Source organism: Arabidopsis thaliana, chromosome 4 (assembly GCF_000001735.4).
Source record: "Arabidopsis thaliana chromosome 4, partial sequence".
Taxonomy (NCBI): domain Eukaryota; kingdom Viridiplantae; phylum Streptophyta; class Magnoliopsida; order Brassicales; family Brassicaceae; genus Arabidopsis; species Arabidopsis thaliana.
Genome location: NC_003075.7, coordinates 16160674 through 16179549, shown reverse-complemented (window position 1 = coordinate 16179549; position 18876 = coordinate 16160674). Strand labels below are relative to the sequence as shown.

Genomic DNA, 18876 nt, shown 5'->3' with positions numbered 1-18876 from the left:
ATTATTGTCATTATAATATCTAATTGCCACGTTCTATATATGGCAGTGGATCTCCACCGCACGAGACTCTGTTGTTTGTTTTATCATCTCTCCATAATTGCTTCGATTTCTCTGCAAAGACACAACACAAAAAGTGCTTTTTTTAATCAGATATTTTCTGGGCTTCACTTTAACTCTCTTCGTGCTTGGTTTTCCGATCTTAGTCGTTACTAATTGAGTCGGAGACTGTTCATTTCCTGATTCTGAAGAAAGTTTTGGAGAAGGAGAAGATGTCAACTCTGCGAGTGAGCTAGGGTTTAGTGTGTTTTCCGATTTTTGAGCTCTTGGGGATTGTTGTTTTCTCTTAAAGAGTCGATTTTGAATGGCGGTGGAGTATGTATGTTGCAGCCCAAACTTCTTTATACATATAGCTGTGATTGTGTTTCTTGTCTTGTTCGCTGGACTCATGTCTGGCTTAACATTGGGTCTTATGTCTTTGAGTCTCGTTGATCTTGAAGTTCTCGCTAAATCCGGTACACCTGAACATCGTAAATATGCAGGTATAATCTTTTGTCGCTGATTCTATTAAAGTTTTGTTATTTTTCACCAATTGACAATTTTGCTTAGTAAAGTTTTGTTATTTCACTAAATTGACAGTTTTTGATTGGCCTACACGTGTGTGGTTAGATGTTGCGATGGTCTTTTTTTGTTTGTGATGTTCATATTCGAATTTGGTTATCAGTTAGTTCATCTATTGGCCGTTTTGATTAACTTTCTAAAGCATTTGTTCAAATTAGGTCGAGTTTGGTTTCTGTAATATTCAATTGCTGCGTGTTAGTTTATACTGGTGAAGATTTTGGTCTTATCACAACTTTACTAATCAAGACTAGATTACCCTTTTATCATTTTTTGCTATCTAAGCCAGAGCCTCCAAGTTTAATGACATAATAGCTGTTATGTCATCGATGATTCAGTTGTTGTGAGCAGCCTGCTTTGATCTAATTCATGTCTTTTTAGGCTCTGTCTCTCTGTTAATGATGATCAGAGTTGTTTTTGTTTGCTGCAGCAAAGATATTGCCAGTGGTAAAGAATCAGCACTTGTTGCTTGTCACTTTACTTATATGCAATGCAGCTGCTATGGAGGTAATTACAAAACTGAATCTTAGCCTCTGTGATTATTTATAGGTTTCAGGAATGGTGTTTGATGATAGTGATGATTTATCTTTTCAGACGCTTCCTATTTTTCTTGATGGCCTTGTGACGGCATGGGGTGCCATTTTGATTTCAGTTACATTGATTCTTCTCTTTGGTGAGGTAAGATTAGCATTTCCTGTAATATTCAATAAGGGAAACGACTATGAGCATTTTGAGTCACTTTCCTGTATATCAGATGTGAATGCATGCAAATCAGGATACTAACATTGATGGTTGGCTTTACTGCAACTGCAGATTATACCTCAGTCGATTTGTTCACGTTATGGTTTAGCGATTGGTGCAACAGTGGCTCCGTTTGTCCGTGTCCTAGTCTTTATCTGCTTACCTGTTGCATGGCCAATAAGCAAGGTAAAAACACTTTACCGATTTCCGTAGGAGCCAGTGCCCCCACCAATCATGCTCGTTGTTATAATAAATTTTTGCTCCTTTGAATAATCCAGTTGCTGGACTTTCTATTGGGTCATCGTCGTGCAGCGCTTTTTCGAAGAGCTGAGCTGAAAACACTTGTGGATTTTCATGGAAATGAGGTATGCATTGATCCCATCTTCCATATTGAAAAGTTTATGTACCCCTTCTATCTATGTCATGATGTTTAGTGTATTGTTTCTTTCAGGCTGGAAAGGGTGGGGAGTTGACTCATGACGAAACGACAATCATTGCAGGAGCTCTTGAACTCTCTGAGAAAATGGTCAAAGATGCAATGACACCAATATCGGATATCTTTGTGATTGATATCAATGCCAAACTAGACAGGTTTTGTGTTGTGATTCCTTGGAGACCTAACTTATCAGAAACACACTTGCCTGGAGTCTTTATACTTCTCATGCTAAACACTTTTCTTTTCTTTGTTCCTCTGGTATAGAGACTTGATGAACTTGATTCTTGAGAAAGGGCATAGCAGAGTTCCAGTATACTATGAGCAGCCAACTAACATAATCGGCCTTGTTCTGGTAACTCCCAGTCTCATGCATTACTTCCACAATTTGACTCGCTTCTCTGTGAAGTCATTTTTCACAAATATTTTCCTCTTTAGTGTTATGGTTCCACTTCTAACCATTCATATCTATTATCTTCAGGTGAAGAACTTATTAACTATCAACCCAGATGAAGAAATACCTGTCAAGAATGTCACGATAAGAAGGATTCCAAGGTGAAACTTCCAAATCTAAGTAACTAAGCCCCACTGAATGTGCTTCAAAAGCTGATTTCTTGCTTTGTTTTAGAGTTCCAGAAATCTTGCCTTTATATGACATATTGAACGAATTCCAGAAAGGACTCAGCCACATGGCTGTTGTTGTAAGACAGTGTGACAAAATCCACCCATTACCTTCTAAAAATGGTAAACTGCTTCATTAATCGACAAAACAATGTCTTGCTGAGTTACAAGTATTGAGAATCTTTGCTTTGGTTTCTAATAGGGAGTGTTAAGGAAGCCCGAGTGGATGTGGATAGTGAGGGAACTCCTACTCCTCAGGAGAGAATGTTAAGGACAAAAAGATCGCTTCAAAAGTGGAAGAGCTTTCCGAATCGAGCAAGTTCGTTTAAAGGAGGGTCAAAGAGCAAGAAGTGGTCAAAAGACAATGATGCAGACATCCTGCAATTGAATGGCAATCCGCTGCCTAAACTTGCTGAGGAAGAAGAAGCAGTCGGAATCATTACGATGGAGGATGTCATTGAAGAACTTCTGCAGGTAAGGAATCTTATATAAGTTAAAAACAAAAATTCTTTTTCACGGATTAATTATTGCTTGGCTTGTGGTTGCAGGAGGAGATCTTTGACGAAACTGATCACCATTTTGAAGACTCCTAACACAGAGTGCATGACCACTGAACTGGTTATGAATGTCGAAAACTTTAGTCTTTGTTTTCAACTTTCAAACTGTCACTTGTCCGGCGAATGTGTATCAATGTAGGCATGAACAACAACTTTTTCTATGGTTTCAAGATGTTTTCTCTCTATATATATATCATTGGTCTCTAAGATATGTCGCTCTCTCCTTTCTTCAAAGAGTTTTACCAAATCTGAACCCTCATAGGCCACACCAATAGTTGTCTCTACTACCTATATATCATTAGTCTCTAAGATATGTCACTCTCTACCTTACTTCAAAGAGTTTTTATTCGCATTTTACTAATACAAGAATTAATGAAATATGATCATCTTATGGATACAACATCACTGCCGGTGTAAAAAGGCAATTACTTTTGTCCGGAAAGATCTAGTCCCTACCATATTTTCTCTTCTTCCTATCCCTTTTCTTCTCTTTTGACTTGTGTTTCTTACTAAGTTTCTTCTTATGCTCCTTTCTCTTTCTATGAGCCCGTTTGTAAACTTCCTCCTCGTCGGAAGAAGAAGAATCTGTCCTACGTCTCAATAAAGGTGATCGCTCTGGCTGAATCACTAGCTTCCGATCTCCTGTATCAGAAGTTCTTGACAATTCCCTCTCAGGAAGACAGGGTAGCGGTTCATCCATCATAGCACCAACAGAACCTCTGCCACGCTTGACCCTATCATAGACCAGAATCACAAGTTTTATCAGCAAAAGCCGATCCCAAATTCGATCATTATTGTAAAGGAAATAATCAGGCAGCATCTGAGTATAATGGAAATACCTTGATTGGAGAAAAGTCTTAACCTCGACATCTCCTAAGCCTTCATCATCATCATCCTCTGATTGCCATCTTTTGCTTCTGCTCCGGCTTGATGATGGTGATAAACTAGTAGTAGTAACATTCTCATCAACTGAAGTACATCTCTTTAAAAAATCCCTCCTATTGTTCTGCTCACTTTGACCATTGCTGCTCTCATCTCTTGATTTTCTTTTGAGCCTTTCACCAAACTCAATCTCTTTACTCCGAAGACTCCACATCTCATTGGTTTCCACAGCTTTGTTTGCTGAATGGAATAAAGAAGAAACAAATAAGAGATAAACTAAAAAAAAACTAGATTTTGTTGGATAGAAGCAAAGTCTGTCAACAAAAGATTATACCTTGCTGAACACCAAGAACTGTAGCAGTGAGAAATCTAGAGTTAGGTCGATGCCTTACATTAGGCTTCTCAAGATATGCTCTGACGCCATCTTTCTCAGCTTGTCTCCTCAATTCTGCTGCTTCTCTTAAAAGAATGGAAGCTATTCGATTTTCAGTTTCCAGATCCATCTACTCCAAGGTAAAACAAAAAAGTATAAGCCTAATCAAGTTATGTGATCAAATCAATCTGGGTAGATCAAACAAAGATGGAGTTGAACTTAATTCGACCACTACAGCTATCTAAATCATTGCTTCTTAATCACAGAACTTCCACTAAAGCTACGTTCTTTCGACAACGAAATCAACGAAGCAAAACAAACAAAATTACGTAAACACACAACAATCGAAAAGGGGATTTTTGGAGAACCCTATTGGTCGAGATTAATTACCACGAAATCGAATTGACTCAGATACAGATATCTAGTAGCAGCTTCACGAAATCGTGCGATTCCTCGGCGTTTTCCAGCAGGCGCAGAGCAAAATCATTGTCCGAGCCAGAGAGAGAAATAAATAAATTGAACTGAATTGGAAAATTCCCAAAAATTTCTAGTAAAACCGAACCGGAACAAACCGGATTAATTTCCTCTCAGACCAAACCGAAGAAGAACCCTAGTTTTATCAGTCTCACCAACTATCTCCCATGGTTCATTTGCTCTGCAAATTTGTCTGAAAAAATCTTTGTGCGAAGCAGGAAAAATGTCGTCGACCCATCAGTTAGTTTCTTCGATGATCTCTTCTTCCTCATCCACTTTCTTAGCCCCTTCAAATTTTAATCTCAGGTGCGTCGTTTTGTTTTCTTTTACTCTCTGTTTGCTACTGATATAATCTAGTGAGGATGAATATGAAATTGGATTCATTTCCAGAAATTAATTGTATGTTATGAATTTACTTGGAAATTTCAATCCTTTGGTTTTTAAGTCGATGTTGGATGGTGTTGTTTGGCCAGAGAACAGTGCATTTGCTTGTGATGATCATTGATTCATTTTTTTATTGGTTTGCTTTCCTTTTTGGCTTCAGAACTCGAAATGCTTGCTTACCCATGGCAAAACGGGTCAATACTTGCAAATGTGTTGCTACGCCGCAAGAGAAGATCGGTAATGTTCCTACTCCATGTTGTTTTTGCTGTAATGATTAGTAACATAGTTAATGATTTATCGTCTTTTAGCTGTTTATCTGTTTCTTACAATACATGATTTTGTTTTCTGTATGTAGAGTATAAGACCAAAGTGTCACGGAATTCAAACATGTCCAAACTTCAGGCTGGATACCTATTCCCGGAGGTTTGTTACCTGTTACTCTCTTGGTACTACTATTTAAGATTTCAAATACCTAAAGGAGTGGCATTTCAAGTTAACATTTTTGAAAGCTTCTAGTGATCTGAAATATTATAACTATCTGTGTAATAAGTTAATATATCCTCATTGATTCTGTATATAATGCTCCTCTCTCTTATTTTTTTGTGTGGATGCAAACAGATTGCAAGAAGAAGGTCTGCACACTTGTTGAAATATCCAGATGCACAAGTTATAAGTCTTGGAATAGGCGACACAACTGAGCCAATTCCTGAAGTGATCACTTCTGCTATGGCAAAGGTACCTCCTTATCTTAACTTAGCTTCATGTGCTCTTTGCCCTTCTCTGGGCTCTAGCATATTTTAAACTGATTTTACTAACACTGCCCTAACATGTATTATTTCGTTCATTTTGACAAAAATGTATAACATATTTTCTGTTTTGGCGTATTTGGATTATTAAACGAGAACTTCTCTGTAATCTAACAATGAAAATTATTCTGGTAGCATAGTTTTTTTGTTTGCTATACTATTCACACAGGCATGTAATCTCTAGAGATTAATCATGTTTTTTTTCTCTGACAGAAAGCTCATGAGTTGTCAACAATAGAGGGATATAGTGGTTATGGTGCTGAACAAGGTGCAAAGGTCAGTGCACCCTTCATTTCCACCTTATTGCGTTGTTATCATTTCTTTATTATCTGCCTTTGCACGTCACTTCAATTTTATTATGGATAGTCTTGAACTGCTGCTAAATTCAAGAGAAGATGGATTTAAACCTGTTTCTTACATGTAAAATCTTAAAGCTTAATCTGTTAAGTTTTTATCCAAACTAACCTTGATTTCACATATGTGAAAAGCCACTGAGAGCTGCTATTGCGAAAACATTCTACGGTGGCCTTGGCATAGGGGATGATGACGTTTTTGTTTCTGATGGAGCTAAATGTGATATCTCACGTCTCCAGGTTTGTTTTATTGCTGACTATTCATCTGTAATTGATACAAGATTAAGAAATATGAACAGCTGTTTCTTGATTCCACTTCTTGCAGGTTATGTTTGGTTCCAATGTTACAATTGCTGTTCAGGATCCTTCATATCCGGTAATTGGGCATATAGAAACCAAATTGCAGTTGTAGTCTTCTCTACTTTTGCTCCATTTTAACGTGGAACTATGCTGTCTCGTTTTTTTTGGATTATACAGGCTTATGTGGACTCCAGTGTTATTATGGGTCAGACTGGGCAATTTAACACTGATGTGCAAAAGTATGGAAACATCGAGTACATGAGATGCACTCCAGAGAATGGCTTCTTTCCCGACTTGTCCACCGTTGGCAGGACAGATATAATTTTCTTCTGTTCCCCAAATAACCCTACGGGTGCTGCTGCCACGAGAGAGCAACTAACGCAGTTAGTTGAGTTTGCAAAGAAGAACGGTTCTATAATAGTGTATGATTCCGCCTATGCAATGTACATGTCTGATGATAACCCACGATCCATCTTCGAAATCCCTGGAGCAGAGGAGGTAATAGACTGATTGATTATAACATTAAAAGGTCCATTTTTCAACATCTTTCTTCATGTGTACAACCGCTTACAGGTCGCTATGGAGACAGCTTCGTTCAGCAAATATGCTGGTTTCACTGGAGTTCGACTTGGTTGGACTGTCATCCCGAAAAAGCTACTCTATTCAGACGGTTTCCCTGTTGCCAAAGACTTCAATCGGATTATCTGCACTTGTTTCAATGGTGCATCTAATATCTCTCAAGCTGGTGCTCTTGCTTGCCTTACACCCGAAGGACTTGAGGTTAGCTTAGCTAAAGAGAGATCTCAAACCAGTTCCCACTAGTTCAGATATGCAAAATGATTTATTTTGTTGTCTTTTGAATCATTGCAGGCAATGCATAAGGTGATTGGATTCTATAAAGAAAACACAAACATAATCATTGACACATTCACATCTCTCGGGTATGATGTATATGGAGGAAAGAATGCGCCTTACGTATGGGTTCACTTCCCGAACCAAAGCTCATGGGATGTGTTTGCTGAGATTCTGGAGAAGACTCATGTGGTTACAACTCCAGGAAGTGGGTTTGGACCAGGGGGTGAAGGGTTCGTTCGTGTCAGTGCCTTTGGTCACAGAGAGAACATCTTAGAGGCATGTCGAAGATTCAAGCAGCTTTACAAATGAAGAACCTTGTTTGTAATCGTTCCTCATCATCATCACCCTCTTTAATGACATGATTTGAGTTAAAATAATGTCGTTTCCATTGTTTTCTGGAATTTGTAGAAGACACTTTTGACACCAGTGTTTCAAGCAATTTGGCAAAGTATTTTAACAACGAAATCAAAGTGCAAATAAGTGAACTAGTGTGGAAAATAAAATATTTAAATTGGACTGAGGAAGAACGTCAAAAAAATATAAAATTGGATTGGTTAAATAAATCTAAAATTGGACCGGGATGGGTGTTTTCGTAATTTAGGCTTGTTGAGCCACCGTGTGGGCAAAAATATCCAAAAACACAACACAAGTGTTGTCTTCTCGCGTCTCTCATCAACGAGAACCAGTTTTTTTGTTGATCCTATCAACAATGACGAAAATAGAGCTTCGAGCTTTGGGGAACACAGGGCTTAAGGTTAGCGCCGTTGGTTTTGGTGCCTCTCCGCTCGGAAGTGTCTTCGGTCCAGTCGCCGAAGATGATGCCGTCGCCACCGTGCGCGAGGCTTTCCGTCTCGGTATCAACTTCTTCGACACCTCCCCGTAAGCACTTCTTCTTCTTTTATATTTTCTAAAGATTACTGATTCTTCAATACTAATTGCTGATTCTCTGAATGTTGAGACTAATTTAATCGTTAAAGTCAAAATTTTTATTGGAAGGTTTCATATTTACTTTTTTATTTGGCATTTATTGTGTGTGTGAAGGTATTATGGAGGAACACTGTCTGAGAAAATGCTTGGTAAGGGACTAAAGGCTTTGCAAGTCCCTAGAAGTGACTACATTGTGGCTACTAAGTGTGGTAGATATAAAGAAGGTTTTGATTTCAGTGCTGAGAGAGTAAGAAAGAGTATTGACGAGAGCTTGGAGAGGCTTCAGCTTGATTATGTTGACATACTTCATTGCCATGACATTGAGTTCGGGTCTCTTGATCAGGTTTACCACTTTATTTCTCTTGGGTTTATCACTTTCGTTGTTTGTGTCTCAAACCTTTACTAAGTGTTCATTCATTGCTGCCAGATTGTGAGTGAAACAATTCCTGCTCTTCAGAAACTGAAACAAGAGGGGAAGACCCGGTTCATTGGTATCACTGGTCTTCCGTTAGATATTTTCACTTATGTTCTTGATCGAGTGCCTCCAGGGACTGTCGATGTGATATTGTCATACTGTCATTACGGCGTTAATGATTCGACGTTGCTGGATTTACTACCTTACTTGAAGAGCAAAGGTGTGGGTGTGATAAGTGCTTCTCCATTAGCAATGGGCCTCCTTACAGAACAAGGTCCTCCTGAATGGCACCCTGCTTCCCCTGAGCTCAAGGTTTGGCATTTTACAAAAGAATGTGATTCTTGTTAACATTTCTGTAGCACTTGTATTGATACACCGTATAAGAGACTAGTGTTAAAACGCCATTCGTGCAGCATTCTCTCGAGCATAGGCAGGTTAAATTCTATAGATGCTATACTTCTGAGACTGACAATCTTTGTTTCTTAACTCGTACAATCATTGTGATTAGTCTTCATAGGCAAGATTAGAGACACTTCAGATAGTTCCCAATGGGTATTAACATGTTAGTTGGTCTTTGATGAGTATTCAGTAGAAAATTAAACAGATTCACATGGACGCTGGTATTTAGTTGAATTGATGTTTGGAAGAGTAGGGGATGCTCTTGAGTTAGTTTTGGTTTGTTCTCTGTTTGATATTTTGATTTAGTGAGAAGTAAACGAAGATACTGACTTCTTAACAAATTGTTCTCAAATATGAAAGTCATAACCCGTTGCTGCTTTTATTGTCTTATGTAGTCTGCAAGCAAAGCCGCAGTTGCTCACTGCAAATCAAAGGGCAAGAAGATCACAAAGTTAGCTCTGCAATACAGTTTAGCAAACAAGGAGATTTCGTCGGTGTTGGTTGGGATGAGCTCTGTCTCACAGGTATTCAAGCTTGGTATTTCCTTGTCAAGTCCCAAATTATGTGGGAAGTTGGAGTTAAATATGAAAGAATTTGTGTGTTTCTGAAACAGGTAGAAGAAAATGTTGCAGCAGTTACAGAGCTTGAAAGTCTGGGGATGGATCAAGAAACTCTGTCTGAGGTTGAAGCTATTCTCGAGCCTGTAAAGAATCTGACATGGCCAAGTGGAATCCATCAGAACTAAAAGAAGCTCTTTGTGTTTCTGGTAAACTCTTGTCTTGCTTCTTGTAATGCTTATGCATTCGTTGTTGTGTCATTGTGTTAATAAGAGTGTAAGTTTGGTTGGTATGATTAATAAAGTTTCTTAGATATCAAAATCAGTCGGAACATCTTTGATCGAATTGATTATTAGATAAATTACAGCGGAGGGTGAGACTTGGGAAGAAATTACAATATGTCCATTTAAAAAACACAAGAAAAAGACTAGGAAAAATCTCCAAATCTCCATCACAAGCAACTAAGTTCAATAGCTTCTTGGAACCTCTTGTCATACGTAGCGGGATTGCCAAATAGCCAAAGACTAAACTTCGAACGAGCAGAACTTTCCGATGAGTTTCTCGCCGGAAAAAGGCATTTAACTATGGAGGCTGACGGTTCCGGTGTGGCTGTAGTCTGCAGAGTATTGTTTGTTGTTATCTGCTGAGTTAGAGGAAGAGGGAGCATGAACATCGCAGCTGATGAGGCCATTGATAAGTTGATTCGAAGAAATTGGGTGCAAATTGGAGAGATTGCATTTAGATGTATATATTATGAGTGGAGAGGATAGAGAATGAAGGGAGTAGGTGTGCGTATTTTTCTTTGGGACCAAGGAAGGCTGAAACAGAAATTTCCGTTTTATATTTTTATCCAAACATAACCGACGGGAATAAAATATATCCAAATTTGACCAATCAGTTCATGACACGTATGTAGCACAACATGCTAACTTGCGCAAAGACGGTGGCTAACTTGTGCCAATGATAAGGTAAAGAACTTGTGACGACGACGATACCGTGAAGTGCAGAAACTCTCTATTGTCGTGGACTTGGGACCAACGCAGAGAGCTGCATGCAATAAACCCACATGGCCACACTACATCTTATAAAATCTTATTCAAATAAGAAAGAGTTGTAACTGGTCTCTCTTATAAATTAATCTGCATACAAGAAGTGAGCAGCAAGTAACAAAAAAACATCCGAAAATTAACTATTGCTAAATCTCAAGATCAAAGATAATTGTGAATGATCATCATAACAACCGTACTCAATCAAATTCCTGATAATTACGCTCTCTCTTTATCCATTTCATGAAAATTGATTTTTTCGTTTTTGTTTGATTTTGTGGCATGAAGATTGGTGTTTTCGTATTTTTTTATGTGTCCTAATATTAGTTAATTAATATCAGTTCTTCTTCATTAAGCAATGCTCTTGGGCTCATTTAGGACTTAAAAATGTTTCTTGTAATCTCAATGTTCGTGGGGTTTTTGGTTTTCTAGCCCATGTGTGGGTTGATTAACTTTCTAAAAGATTTTACTCTTATGGGATTTTTTAAAATTAAAGCCAATGACTAACTTGTTGGATTATGATTTATAACCTATTGGTGCATAATTATGATGTGTGAACAAGTTTTTAAGGAATCTTGGCGAATGACAAAACTTTGGAAAGAAGAGAAGAATAAGGAACTCCAAAACCACCGATGCTTCCTCTCCTCTCTCGAATCTTCTACCGAAGCAGATTCCTATACTTTTGTCAACACTTTTTAAGTGTTTTGCGTTTCCAATGTACTTTGAAGATTATTCTCAAAACTCCATAAAATTCTTACTGAAACAGAGAATTTTTTTTTTTAATTTTAATCTAAGAATTATCTTGAAGCTGTGTTCTTTGGCAAATATAAATACACGTCGACTAGGACAACACTTGCGCTCTAAAGATTGCAAATCCGTGTTCTATCTCTCTCAACAATTATTTCCCCTGCTTCCAAAGCTTTGACAACATTTCTATTCAAAAACTTTAGTTTTGAGTTTTTTTTTTCTTGTATACTTCTCCCCAAAATATGAGCGATCCCAAGTATGCATATCCTTACCCGGCACCGGGAAATTACCCGCAAGGTCCGCCACCGCCGGTGGGAGTACCGCCACAGTATTATCCTCCACCACCGCCACCGCCTCCTCCTCCACCACCACCACGAAAAGTTGGTTTTCTTGAAGGACTGTAAGTGCTCTGTTTTTATGTTTCATAATATTAGTTTGTTTCTATTATTAAGGAGTGATCTGTTGGAATTTATAAATGAACTTCAATGTTTGTCGGTGGTAATGTGTGTTTTTGGTTTGCAGATTAGCAGCTCTGTGTTGTTGCTGCTTGGTGGATGAATGTTGCTGTGACCCGACCATTATATGCTTTGATTAAGTTTTCAGGAAAAAGTATGTCTGTTAATTTCATTATGCTTATGAGGTTTATACAATAATTGTTGTGATATCATGTGACTACTACTTTCTTTTCTTGTCGCTTTAATTAGGTTTTAGTCTTGCCTTTTATATATGTATCACAAATTTCTGCAGCTCATCAAGTAATAAGAGAATTTATTCTGATTTCTGATTAGTAGTTATAGATTATGCTGAAAATGAAAATGCGTGTGATAGAAATGTTGGATACAGATACGTGGCAGTAGGTAGATATGCATTTTATCCGAATACGGAAAAAATGGAGAATGACGTGTCCACTTCTTAACCGAAGAGTAAACATTATCGTGTCTTGGCTCTTAGCCAGTGATAGGGACTAGACAACAAATCGGATTTTGGTCCGCATCTATACAGAAAGTACTGAGGTGGGTTTGGAATTTGTGAATACCGCTGTCCATAACTAACTCTTAACCATATCGTCAATTTCCAGCATAATCTGTGACTCGTATAGGGGAATGTTCCACGTCTCGTTGCTCAAAAAACGAAGAAACTACACAATTTATAAGGTCGTGTGGACCGATCATGTAATATAACTTATTGATTAAACATTCCCCAAAAAAAAATTTAGAGTGAAAGGTGTTTGCTTCCCGTTATTGTTGCAGGGGGAGCATTTGAAACAAATTGGAAAAAAAAACTATATCACCTTTCACTCCCTTATCAAGTCAACCAATGCAGAGTCCAAAAGGACCAAAACCCACACTGTGTACTGGTTTCCTATATAAATTCTTCATATGACCAACACATAATTTAATACCAAAACCTGAAAGAGCCATTAAATGAATGAAATGCGTTATCACAGTCGAGAGATATTCGAGATATTTGGATCATGTTAGAATCCGTATCCATTTTGGTGTTGATCTCCTGCTCTTCTCGATCTTCTTGTCGTACTTGGAGATGCCGAGTATGAGCTGCTTGTCGAATACTTTGAAGATGTCAGTAACTCCTGATGTTTTGACATTCCTGCTGACACCGAATCTGCTTCCAGTGGCAACTCATCTAGTGTCTGTTTCACCCACAAAGACCACATGGTTACATGAATATCAAACATAAATTCTTCATAGAAACAGTTTTAAGTGAAAAGAAGACTTTATTGTTCAACGGAACAAGGTTTATGACGATTGATGTACAGAGTTAGGTTTTGCTGAGAACATACCCTGTAAGCTTGCTGAAGAACGTGGAGAGTCTCTTGTGTGCGTTTCCTCTTAACTGCTATCTCATCTGGCTCTTGCAACATTTCTTCAAACAAGTTCTCCCTGCACCAGATGAAACTACTAGTCAGTTTTAAGAGACTACTAATCCAAACACAGATGTGAGGAATTAAAAAACACAGGCATCACCTGTAAAGCTTCTTGATGAAGACGTTATGCAGCTCACGTTTTGTGTGGTTTACCTGAAGCATTAAAAAGAAAAGAAATGGTATCAGCATCTTCATTCTTCAGAGTTTATTTACTGTAAGATAGCAACAAGATTATTACACACAAGATGGACAAACGGCTTTTCATTTTAACTCTCTCAAAAGACAATTTCAAAGGGCAATCAAATATCAAGGTGATGATATATCGTACAAGTTTGAGATACTGCAAGAAACTTGGGGAAAGGGATGAGGGTACTTGCCAGGAAATGCATGATTGCTTTTGGTACCGAGTCCTCAATATTCTTCCTTACAATGTCATAGTATGATCTTAGTAACAGCTTTGTTATCTGAATCTCAACTGCTTCCTGTTCTGAATGGGTTTCGGTTGGCCTCAAGACAGCTGGGGGCTTCAGAAAAGCAAAGCAAACAGTATGAGTCAAATAGGTAAGCATGTATTGGCAATATGAATCATCTAAGATGGCACAGGAGACACACCTCCTTTAGATAGATCATGGATAAGTTGTGAGACATATCCTCAACAGCTTCACTGAATGGTTTGTTTAATAAGCTATCTTTAGTAACTGCTCTAGTATCACCCCCTCGGAAAATTGAAGGGATACCCCACCTTGTATCACTCGCATTTGCTATCATGTGTCAGCAAAACCACAATTAAAATCTACTCAGGATTATAAGCTATTAGCGAATCGAGACAAGATACATGTTTACGCAGTCTCTGAAACATAGCAAGAGATTCATCACACAGCCAAAAATCTTCCAAAACACGAAATGGAAGGCTAAAAATGACAGCGGTGAGAAAATTACCAGCAGGTTGAGCTTTTTCAGCATCTGCAGATACAACTCCCTATGAACAATCATGAGTTAAGTGTCAAATAGTCACTCTTTATCTTGAAAATGTCTAATTTGCTCATGGGTCCTTAGGGCTAAACCCATAGTGCACAATGATATACAGAATTAATTATATATAACATGTAAAATGACAATACCTGATCAGTAACAATTCCATTAGCTTGCCTGCCGAGAAACGATCTAGATTTCACTTGACTCGTGGAAGAAGATGTTCTATCAGGCTCCACAGTGTCCTGCTATATCAACTTAAATGTATAAGAAACACTGCAGAGTATATATGAAACCAAAACCAATTTTAATGTATTTGCTCAGAGTACTTCATACCTTTGGTCGTGCCACAGGATGGGGAATCCTCGAAGACTTCACTTGATGCATTGCAGCTTCCACGGCCTTGGTTCCACCAATAAAATTTGGATGTGAAGTGTTTATGTAATCCATCTGCAAACGACATTCAAGAAATTATGATACCATCACTAATACTTTAGTTCAAAGAAACTAATCAATCAAAAACGAGGAAATCACTGCTCAAGATTAAAAAAGGTCCCTAATCAACCAACATATTAGTCTGGGCTCTTTATACACAATAGAGAAACTCAACTCAACGTAGGATTTTCAATTCATTATACAGACCTCCATATCAATGATATCCCCGATCATTGCTTCTGAGGGTTCAAGACCTTCTCGCAGGAAATCCCCGATAACCTCATCCATGCGCTTTCGTAGGACTGGAAATCGTTGTAACTCATTCATCATACATCTATGGCTAATCTGTAGAGAAATTCAAATTTATGAAGTAATCTTATTACTTATTAACAACAAACCAAAAAAACACTCACCTTTATTAGCTCTTCAAAAATGAACCGGGCACACTGAAGGCTAGGATCTAACAAACGAGATATCTGCCTCCTAACAAGAACTTCAAATGGAACCTATGCATAATTGAACGAGATCAAGGGACTCTAATTAGATATCCTGGGAAGTGGAAAAGGCAAGGAAACATATGAATGCTTGAAAGCCCTGACAACCAGGATAACTTCCATATATGCTGAAACATGTTAAGAAACCTACATCTGGAACAAATAATGCAGATCTTGGACCAGTTGCATTCTGAATTGCAGTCCGAATATCATCATCTGTCAAGTCCTCGCATGGATCAACCTCCTGAAGAGGCAATGTGAAGGAATTCAATCAGTCTAAATTTACAGAGATCCACGAGCTCAACGTCAGAAATATACTACATTATTTCCATTTGGATAATGTCACTAGCTAAACTAAGATAAGATAGAGGAGCCAATGCTTAACAAAGCAGTGTAAAAGTTCTCTATCAATGTCAATGAAATGAACCGTAAACATCAGTGTACCATCCGAAAGTACGCAAAAGTATTGGCGAGGTTAAGAAACGGGAATGTATAACAACTGTTCAAGCTCAAGGAAAAAAGTTTAACGATTGCCCAAACGAACCTCCAAACTCTTAACAAAGATTGACTGGAAAATATAGTGAATTCTTGCTCCTCCAGAGAGCTCTGACGTAGACATTTCTTCACTTTTCCCTTCCAGCAATGAAGAGTATGCTGTTCAAAAAAATTTACCCATGAGACTCACTATGAACCATAGAAAACATAAAACAAATGTCAATGGTCTCAACTGAAATATCGTCTTCACATATTACCTTCACAGTATTTGGAGAGAAAGTTGAGGAGAAGAGCTCCTTGCCCAGCCTAAGAATTTCAAGGACAGTAAAGACCAATAGAATAAGATAAGTTTGACTAGTTAAAAATTGAAAAAGAAAAACAACTCATAGAGATGAAGCAAAAAAAAGTTAAAAAAGAAGTACCCATTGGCCAACAACCTTTCCCTACAAATAAGAACACCTTTAAATGCTAATTCTACGACTTAAAGATATTTTTTTTGTAGTCTAAAAACAAAAAGGCTTTACGAACCCTGAGCACATACATGAGAAAATAGTCTGGACGAGCAAAATTGTATTCAAATGAAAAGACTGAGCAAATCACACCATTAAATGGAACAAATGGCAATGTACCAAAGCCAATAACAAAACAATGAATTCGATAAATAGATGGCAAATTGAGCAGTAAAATACATACCCTTGATTCTGTTAATTCACCATAGCTCTGATGCTCTTTTGCTGTAGCAACCAAAGCATTACTTATCCGCGACTTCAAATCCGGAAGCAAGACCTTGATATGTTGAACAAGGATCTAAAAAAATGCAACAGAAAGGCCATCTTCTATCAGACATTTTCTAATATTAAAGTATCTTAAAGTCTGTAAACAAAAAAAGATATACATGCAAGGCCAAAAAAATAAGCTAGGGTAGAATCCGCACAGCCATGTAAGTAACCTTAAAAAGTGAATAATGCATTTAAACTCCACCATAATCCCATATTAGATATTTCAACATAGAGAAAGCGTCTCCCTTATGCCTTACTGAACAATGATTGACATAACGAAAAAAGGAACTCCCAATTCCCATAACTGCAGAAAATACCTGATTTAACTTCTTTGCTAGCTGAGGAACACCCAAACGATCGGCAAGACCATGGTAAACCTGTATAGGTACCAAAAAGACTCAGCTTTAATCAGAAAAAATAGCAAGAGTATCAGAAAGTGAATCAACAAAATGATGTTAGCATACCGGGTGACTCCGGAAGAACTTCTCCTCTGCGAGAAGTGCTTCCTTGACTGTGCGGTTTAGCAAAATATCCTGTTTATAAAATATAAAGATCAAAACACTGTAGATGCAGACGCCACAAAAAGTAGACAAAAAATAAAAATTCTGTCACAATAGCATCGAAGTGATAAAATTAGAATTAAAAAACAAGCACAGCCAAAGGTAGAATAATAAAAAAAAAAAAAAAAAAGAAGAGACAGCCTACTATATGATAGCAAGAGAATCATAAGAAAAATAAGTACAGAACAGAAGCAATAAAGCTCAAGTCACATAAAAGAAGAGCCACACTAAATAAATTAAAAAGCAATAGTTGTGAGCAACCACAGGTTTACCTCCTGGCAACGATTTACAACTCCCACGTATCCAAGTCGAAGAGGAACAACATTTCCAAGAAGGAGTTTTCGAGCATCAGTACCTTTGTCCATAATATCCAACTGAAAACATGATAATAACATATAGTAAATCACATGAAAGACAGGGACGCCTATGGTGATGAAATAAAACAAATGTCTGGACTGGGAATATGCACCTTTGTGATTACACCTATCGTTCTGTGACCTGGAGACAGTATAGATAGATGAAAGGGTGAAGATGAGTAATGTCAAATACAACCCATTAAACTAGTCATTGGACTTGTGAGTAGAACTTACCATCAGGATCTACAATGCTAGCAATTTGAAGGGCATCAGAGTTTGCTAGATCGGTATTAGCAGGGGTAACAGCCAATATCAAGCAAGTATCTTGCTTGATGTAAGACAAGATCATCGTTCTTATACGTGCTTCAATGTCGGATGGCTGGTCACCAACTGGCACCTTGGTAATACCAGGCAGATCCACAAGCGTGATGTTCAATACATTAGGTGAAGAAATTTTAAGACGAATCTGTGTATCTGCTACACCTTTGTTCTCTCCAACTAATCTATTCGTCTCAGCCTACAAAGATGTTGCATTTCATACATTAATACAAACTTGGAAGAGCAATAGAGTATCAAATAAAGCAAGGAAGGGAATAAAAAACCTCAATTTCTCGACGAATCTCAGAGAAATCATAGAAACGAGTTTCAGGAAGGTGACGAAACTCCCCCCACTCATCATCGGATCCGCCATTAGCGCGGCTTTTAGTCTGGAGGAGCTGGAGAACAAGAGGACGACGCGTGCAGATATCATTACCACGAGGGAGAAAGTCACGGCCGACGAGTGCTTCAAGGACGCTAGACTTGCCACTGCTTTGGCTTCCAACAACAACAACCTGAGGAAGCGCGATCGTAGACTGGCTTCCGAGCTGAGCGAATATGTCTTGTAGCTTGTTTACAATCGGAATCACAGAGGATCCCAACGGCGCGGCGTTGGTGGTGGAGGAAGACGGAGAAGGCGTAGAAGAAGAAGGAGGCGTAGACGGAGGAGTCTCACCGGAAACTTCTTCAATAGTCATCGTTGGATCGGATTTTGAATGAATCAAAGTTGCTAGGGTTTTGAAAAAATTAAGTTCGTGGAGAAGAGAAGACAACACTGGGAAGAAGAGAAGGTCAATTACTCGGGATTTTCGTGCTTAGCTCTATCTCTATCGAAGAGAGGAGGATCTTTTTATTAGAGTCGCTAAATAATTTTTACTTGCTCAAGAATTTTAAAAACGTGAAGAAGAAATTGAACTTTAATCACAACTTAACAAAATAATTCAAATTAATTTTATATTCACTTAACCTTTGTTAATTTATAATGATAACAACTAAATAATTTCACCTTAATCTCCATGGTCCAAAAGAAGCGAATAAACATTTTCATTTACCTAATTACATTAGTTTTTAATTTATAAAAACTTTTTTTCTTTCTA

The 18876-nt window shown here is 38.0% G+C and overlaps 7 protein-coding genes and 2 long non-coding RNA genes across 12 annotated transcripts; 5 read left to right on the top strand and 4 right to left on the bottom strand.

Moving 5' to 3' along the window:
* The first annotated feature begins 68 nt into the window (after positions 1-68).
* On the top strand, positions 69-3318 carry AT4G33700 (CBS domain protein (DUF21)). 3 transcript variants are annotated; one of them, NM_119528.4, is made up of 11 exons: positions 69-539; positions 1046-1122; positions 1210-1293; positions 1429-1542; positions 1635-1721; positions 1808-1947; positions 2057-2144; positions 2271-2344; positions 2418-2533; positions 2613-2884; positions 2959-3318. In NM_119528.4, exons 1-11 carry the CDS (start codon positions 362-364, stop codon positions 3001-3003), a joined length of 1275 nt encoding a protein of 424 aa, NP_195096.2. In that variant the 5' UTR covers positions 69-361; the 3' UTR covers positions 3004-3318. The 3 variants fall into 3 exon arrangements, with proteins under 3 accessions (NP_195096.2, NP_001328097.1, NP_001328098.1); NM_001342227.1 differs by having other exon boundaries at positions 2464-2533; positions 2959-3274; NM_001342228.1 differs by lacking the exon at positions 69-539 and adding an exon at positions 647-958 and having other exon boundaries at positions 2959-3274.
* Positions 3222-4794, bottom strand: AT4G33690 (G patch domain protein). The gene is made up of 4 exons (NM_119527.4): positions 4613-4794; positions 4184-4352; positions 3807-4089; positions 3222-3701 (listed from the first exon to the last, which is right to left on the bottom strand). Exons 2-4 carry the CDS (start codon positions 4350-4352, stop codon positions 3413-3415), a joined length of 741 nt encoding a protein of 246 aa, NP_195095.2. The 5' UTR covers positions 4613-4794; the 3' UTR covers positions 3222-3412.
* Positions 4795-4826: 32 nt separating this feature from the next.
* AGD2 (Pyridoxal phosphate (PLP)-dependent transferases superfamily protein) lies at positions 4827-7869 on the top strand. Its single transcript, NM_119526.4, has 10 exons — positions 4827-5002; positions 5241-5317; positions 5436-5503; positions 5699-5815; positions 6100-6162; positions 6375-6479; positions 6565-6615; positions 6717-7037; positions 7113-7319; positions 7410-7869. The coding sequence occupies exons 1-10, from the start codon at positions 4920-4922 to the stop codon at positions 7701-7703; spliced, it is 1386 nt and encodes a 461-aa protein (NP_567934.1). The 5' UTR covers positions 4827-4919; the 3' UTR covers positions 7704-7869.
* Positions 7870-7918: 49 nt separating this feature from the next.
* On the top strand, positions 7919-10027 carry AT4G33670 (NAD(P)-linked oxidoreductase superfamily protein). Its single transcript, NM_119525.6, has 5 exons — positions 7919-8273; positions 8436-8664; positions 8749-9048; positions 9531-9659; positions 9749-10027. Exons 1-5 carry the CDS (start codon positions 8104-8106, stop codon positions 9878-9880), a joined length of 960 nt encoding a protein of 319 aa, NP_195093.1. The 5' UTR covers positions 7919-8103; the 3' UTR covers positions 9881-10027.
* AT4G08825 lies at positions 9025-9551 on the bottom strand. Its single transcript, NR_142232.1, has one exon. It is a non-coding gene; the product is annotated as an other RNA (long non-coding RNA).
* AT4G33666 (uncharacterized protein) lies at positions 10015-10502 on the bottom strand. The gene has a single exon (NM_119524.2). The coding sequence runs from the start codon at positions 10381-10383 to the stop codon at positions 10144-10146; it is 240 nt and encodes a 79-aa protein (NP_567933.1). The 5' UTR covers positions 10384-10502; the 3' UTR covers positions 10015-10143.
* Positions 10111-10332, top strand: AT4G08815. Its single transcript, NR_142231.1, has one exon. It is a non-coding gene; the product is annotated as an other RNA (long non-coding RNA).
* A 336-nt stretch (positions 10503-10838) lies between the features above and the next one.
* Positions 10839-12293, top strand: AT4G33660 (cysteine-rich TM module stress tolerance protein). The gene is made up of 2 exons (NM_119522.4): positions 10839-11885; positions 12008-12293. Exons 1-2 carry the CDS (start codon positions 11728-11730, stop codon positions 12078-12080), a joined length of 231 nt encoding a protein of 76 aa, NP_567932.1. The 5' UTR covers positions 10839-11727; the 3' UTR covers positions 12081-12293.
* A 262-nt stretch (positions 12294-12555) lies between these two features.
* DRP3A (dynamin-related protein 3A) lies at positions 12556-18726 on the bottom strand. 2 transcript variants are annotated; one of them, NM_119521.5, is made up of 20 exons: positions 18064-18712; positions 17696-17978; positions 17575-17603; positions 17378-17479; positions 17010-17078; positions 16863-16922; positions 16460-16573; positions 16024-16072; positions 15816-15925; positions 15423-15515; positions 15191-15283; positions 14985-15122; positions 14679-14792; positions 14492-14587; positions 14310-14349; positions 13983-14131; positions 13748-13894; positions 13471-13523; positions 13287-13386; positions 12556-13136 (listed from the first exon to the last, which is right to left on the bottom strand). In NM_119521.5, exons 1-20 carry the CDS (start codon positions 18475-18477, stop codon positions 12963-12965), a joined length of 2427 nt encoding a protein of 808 aa, NP_567931.1. In that variant the 5' UTR covers positions 18478-18712; the 3' UTR covers positions 12556-12962. The 2 variants fall into 2 exon arrangements, with proteins under 2 accessions (NP_567931.1, NP_001190906.1); NM_001203977.2 differs by having other exon boundaries at positions 12635-13136; positions 14492-14590; positions 18064-18726.
* Positions 18727-18876: the final 150 nt, after the last annotated feature.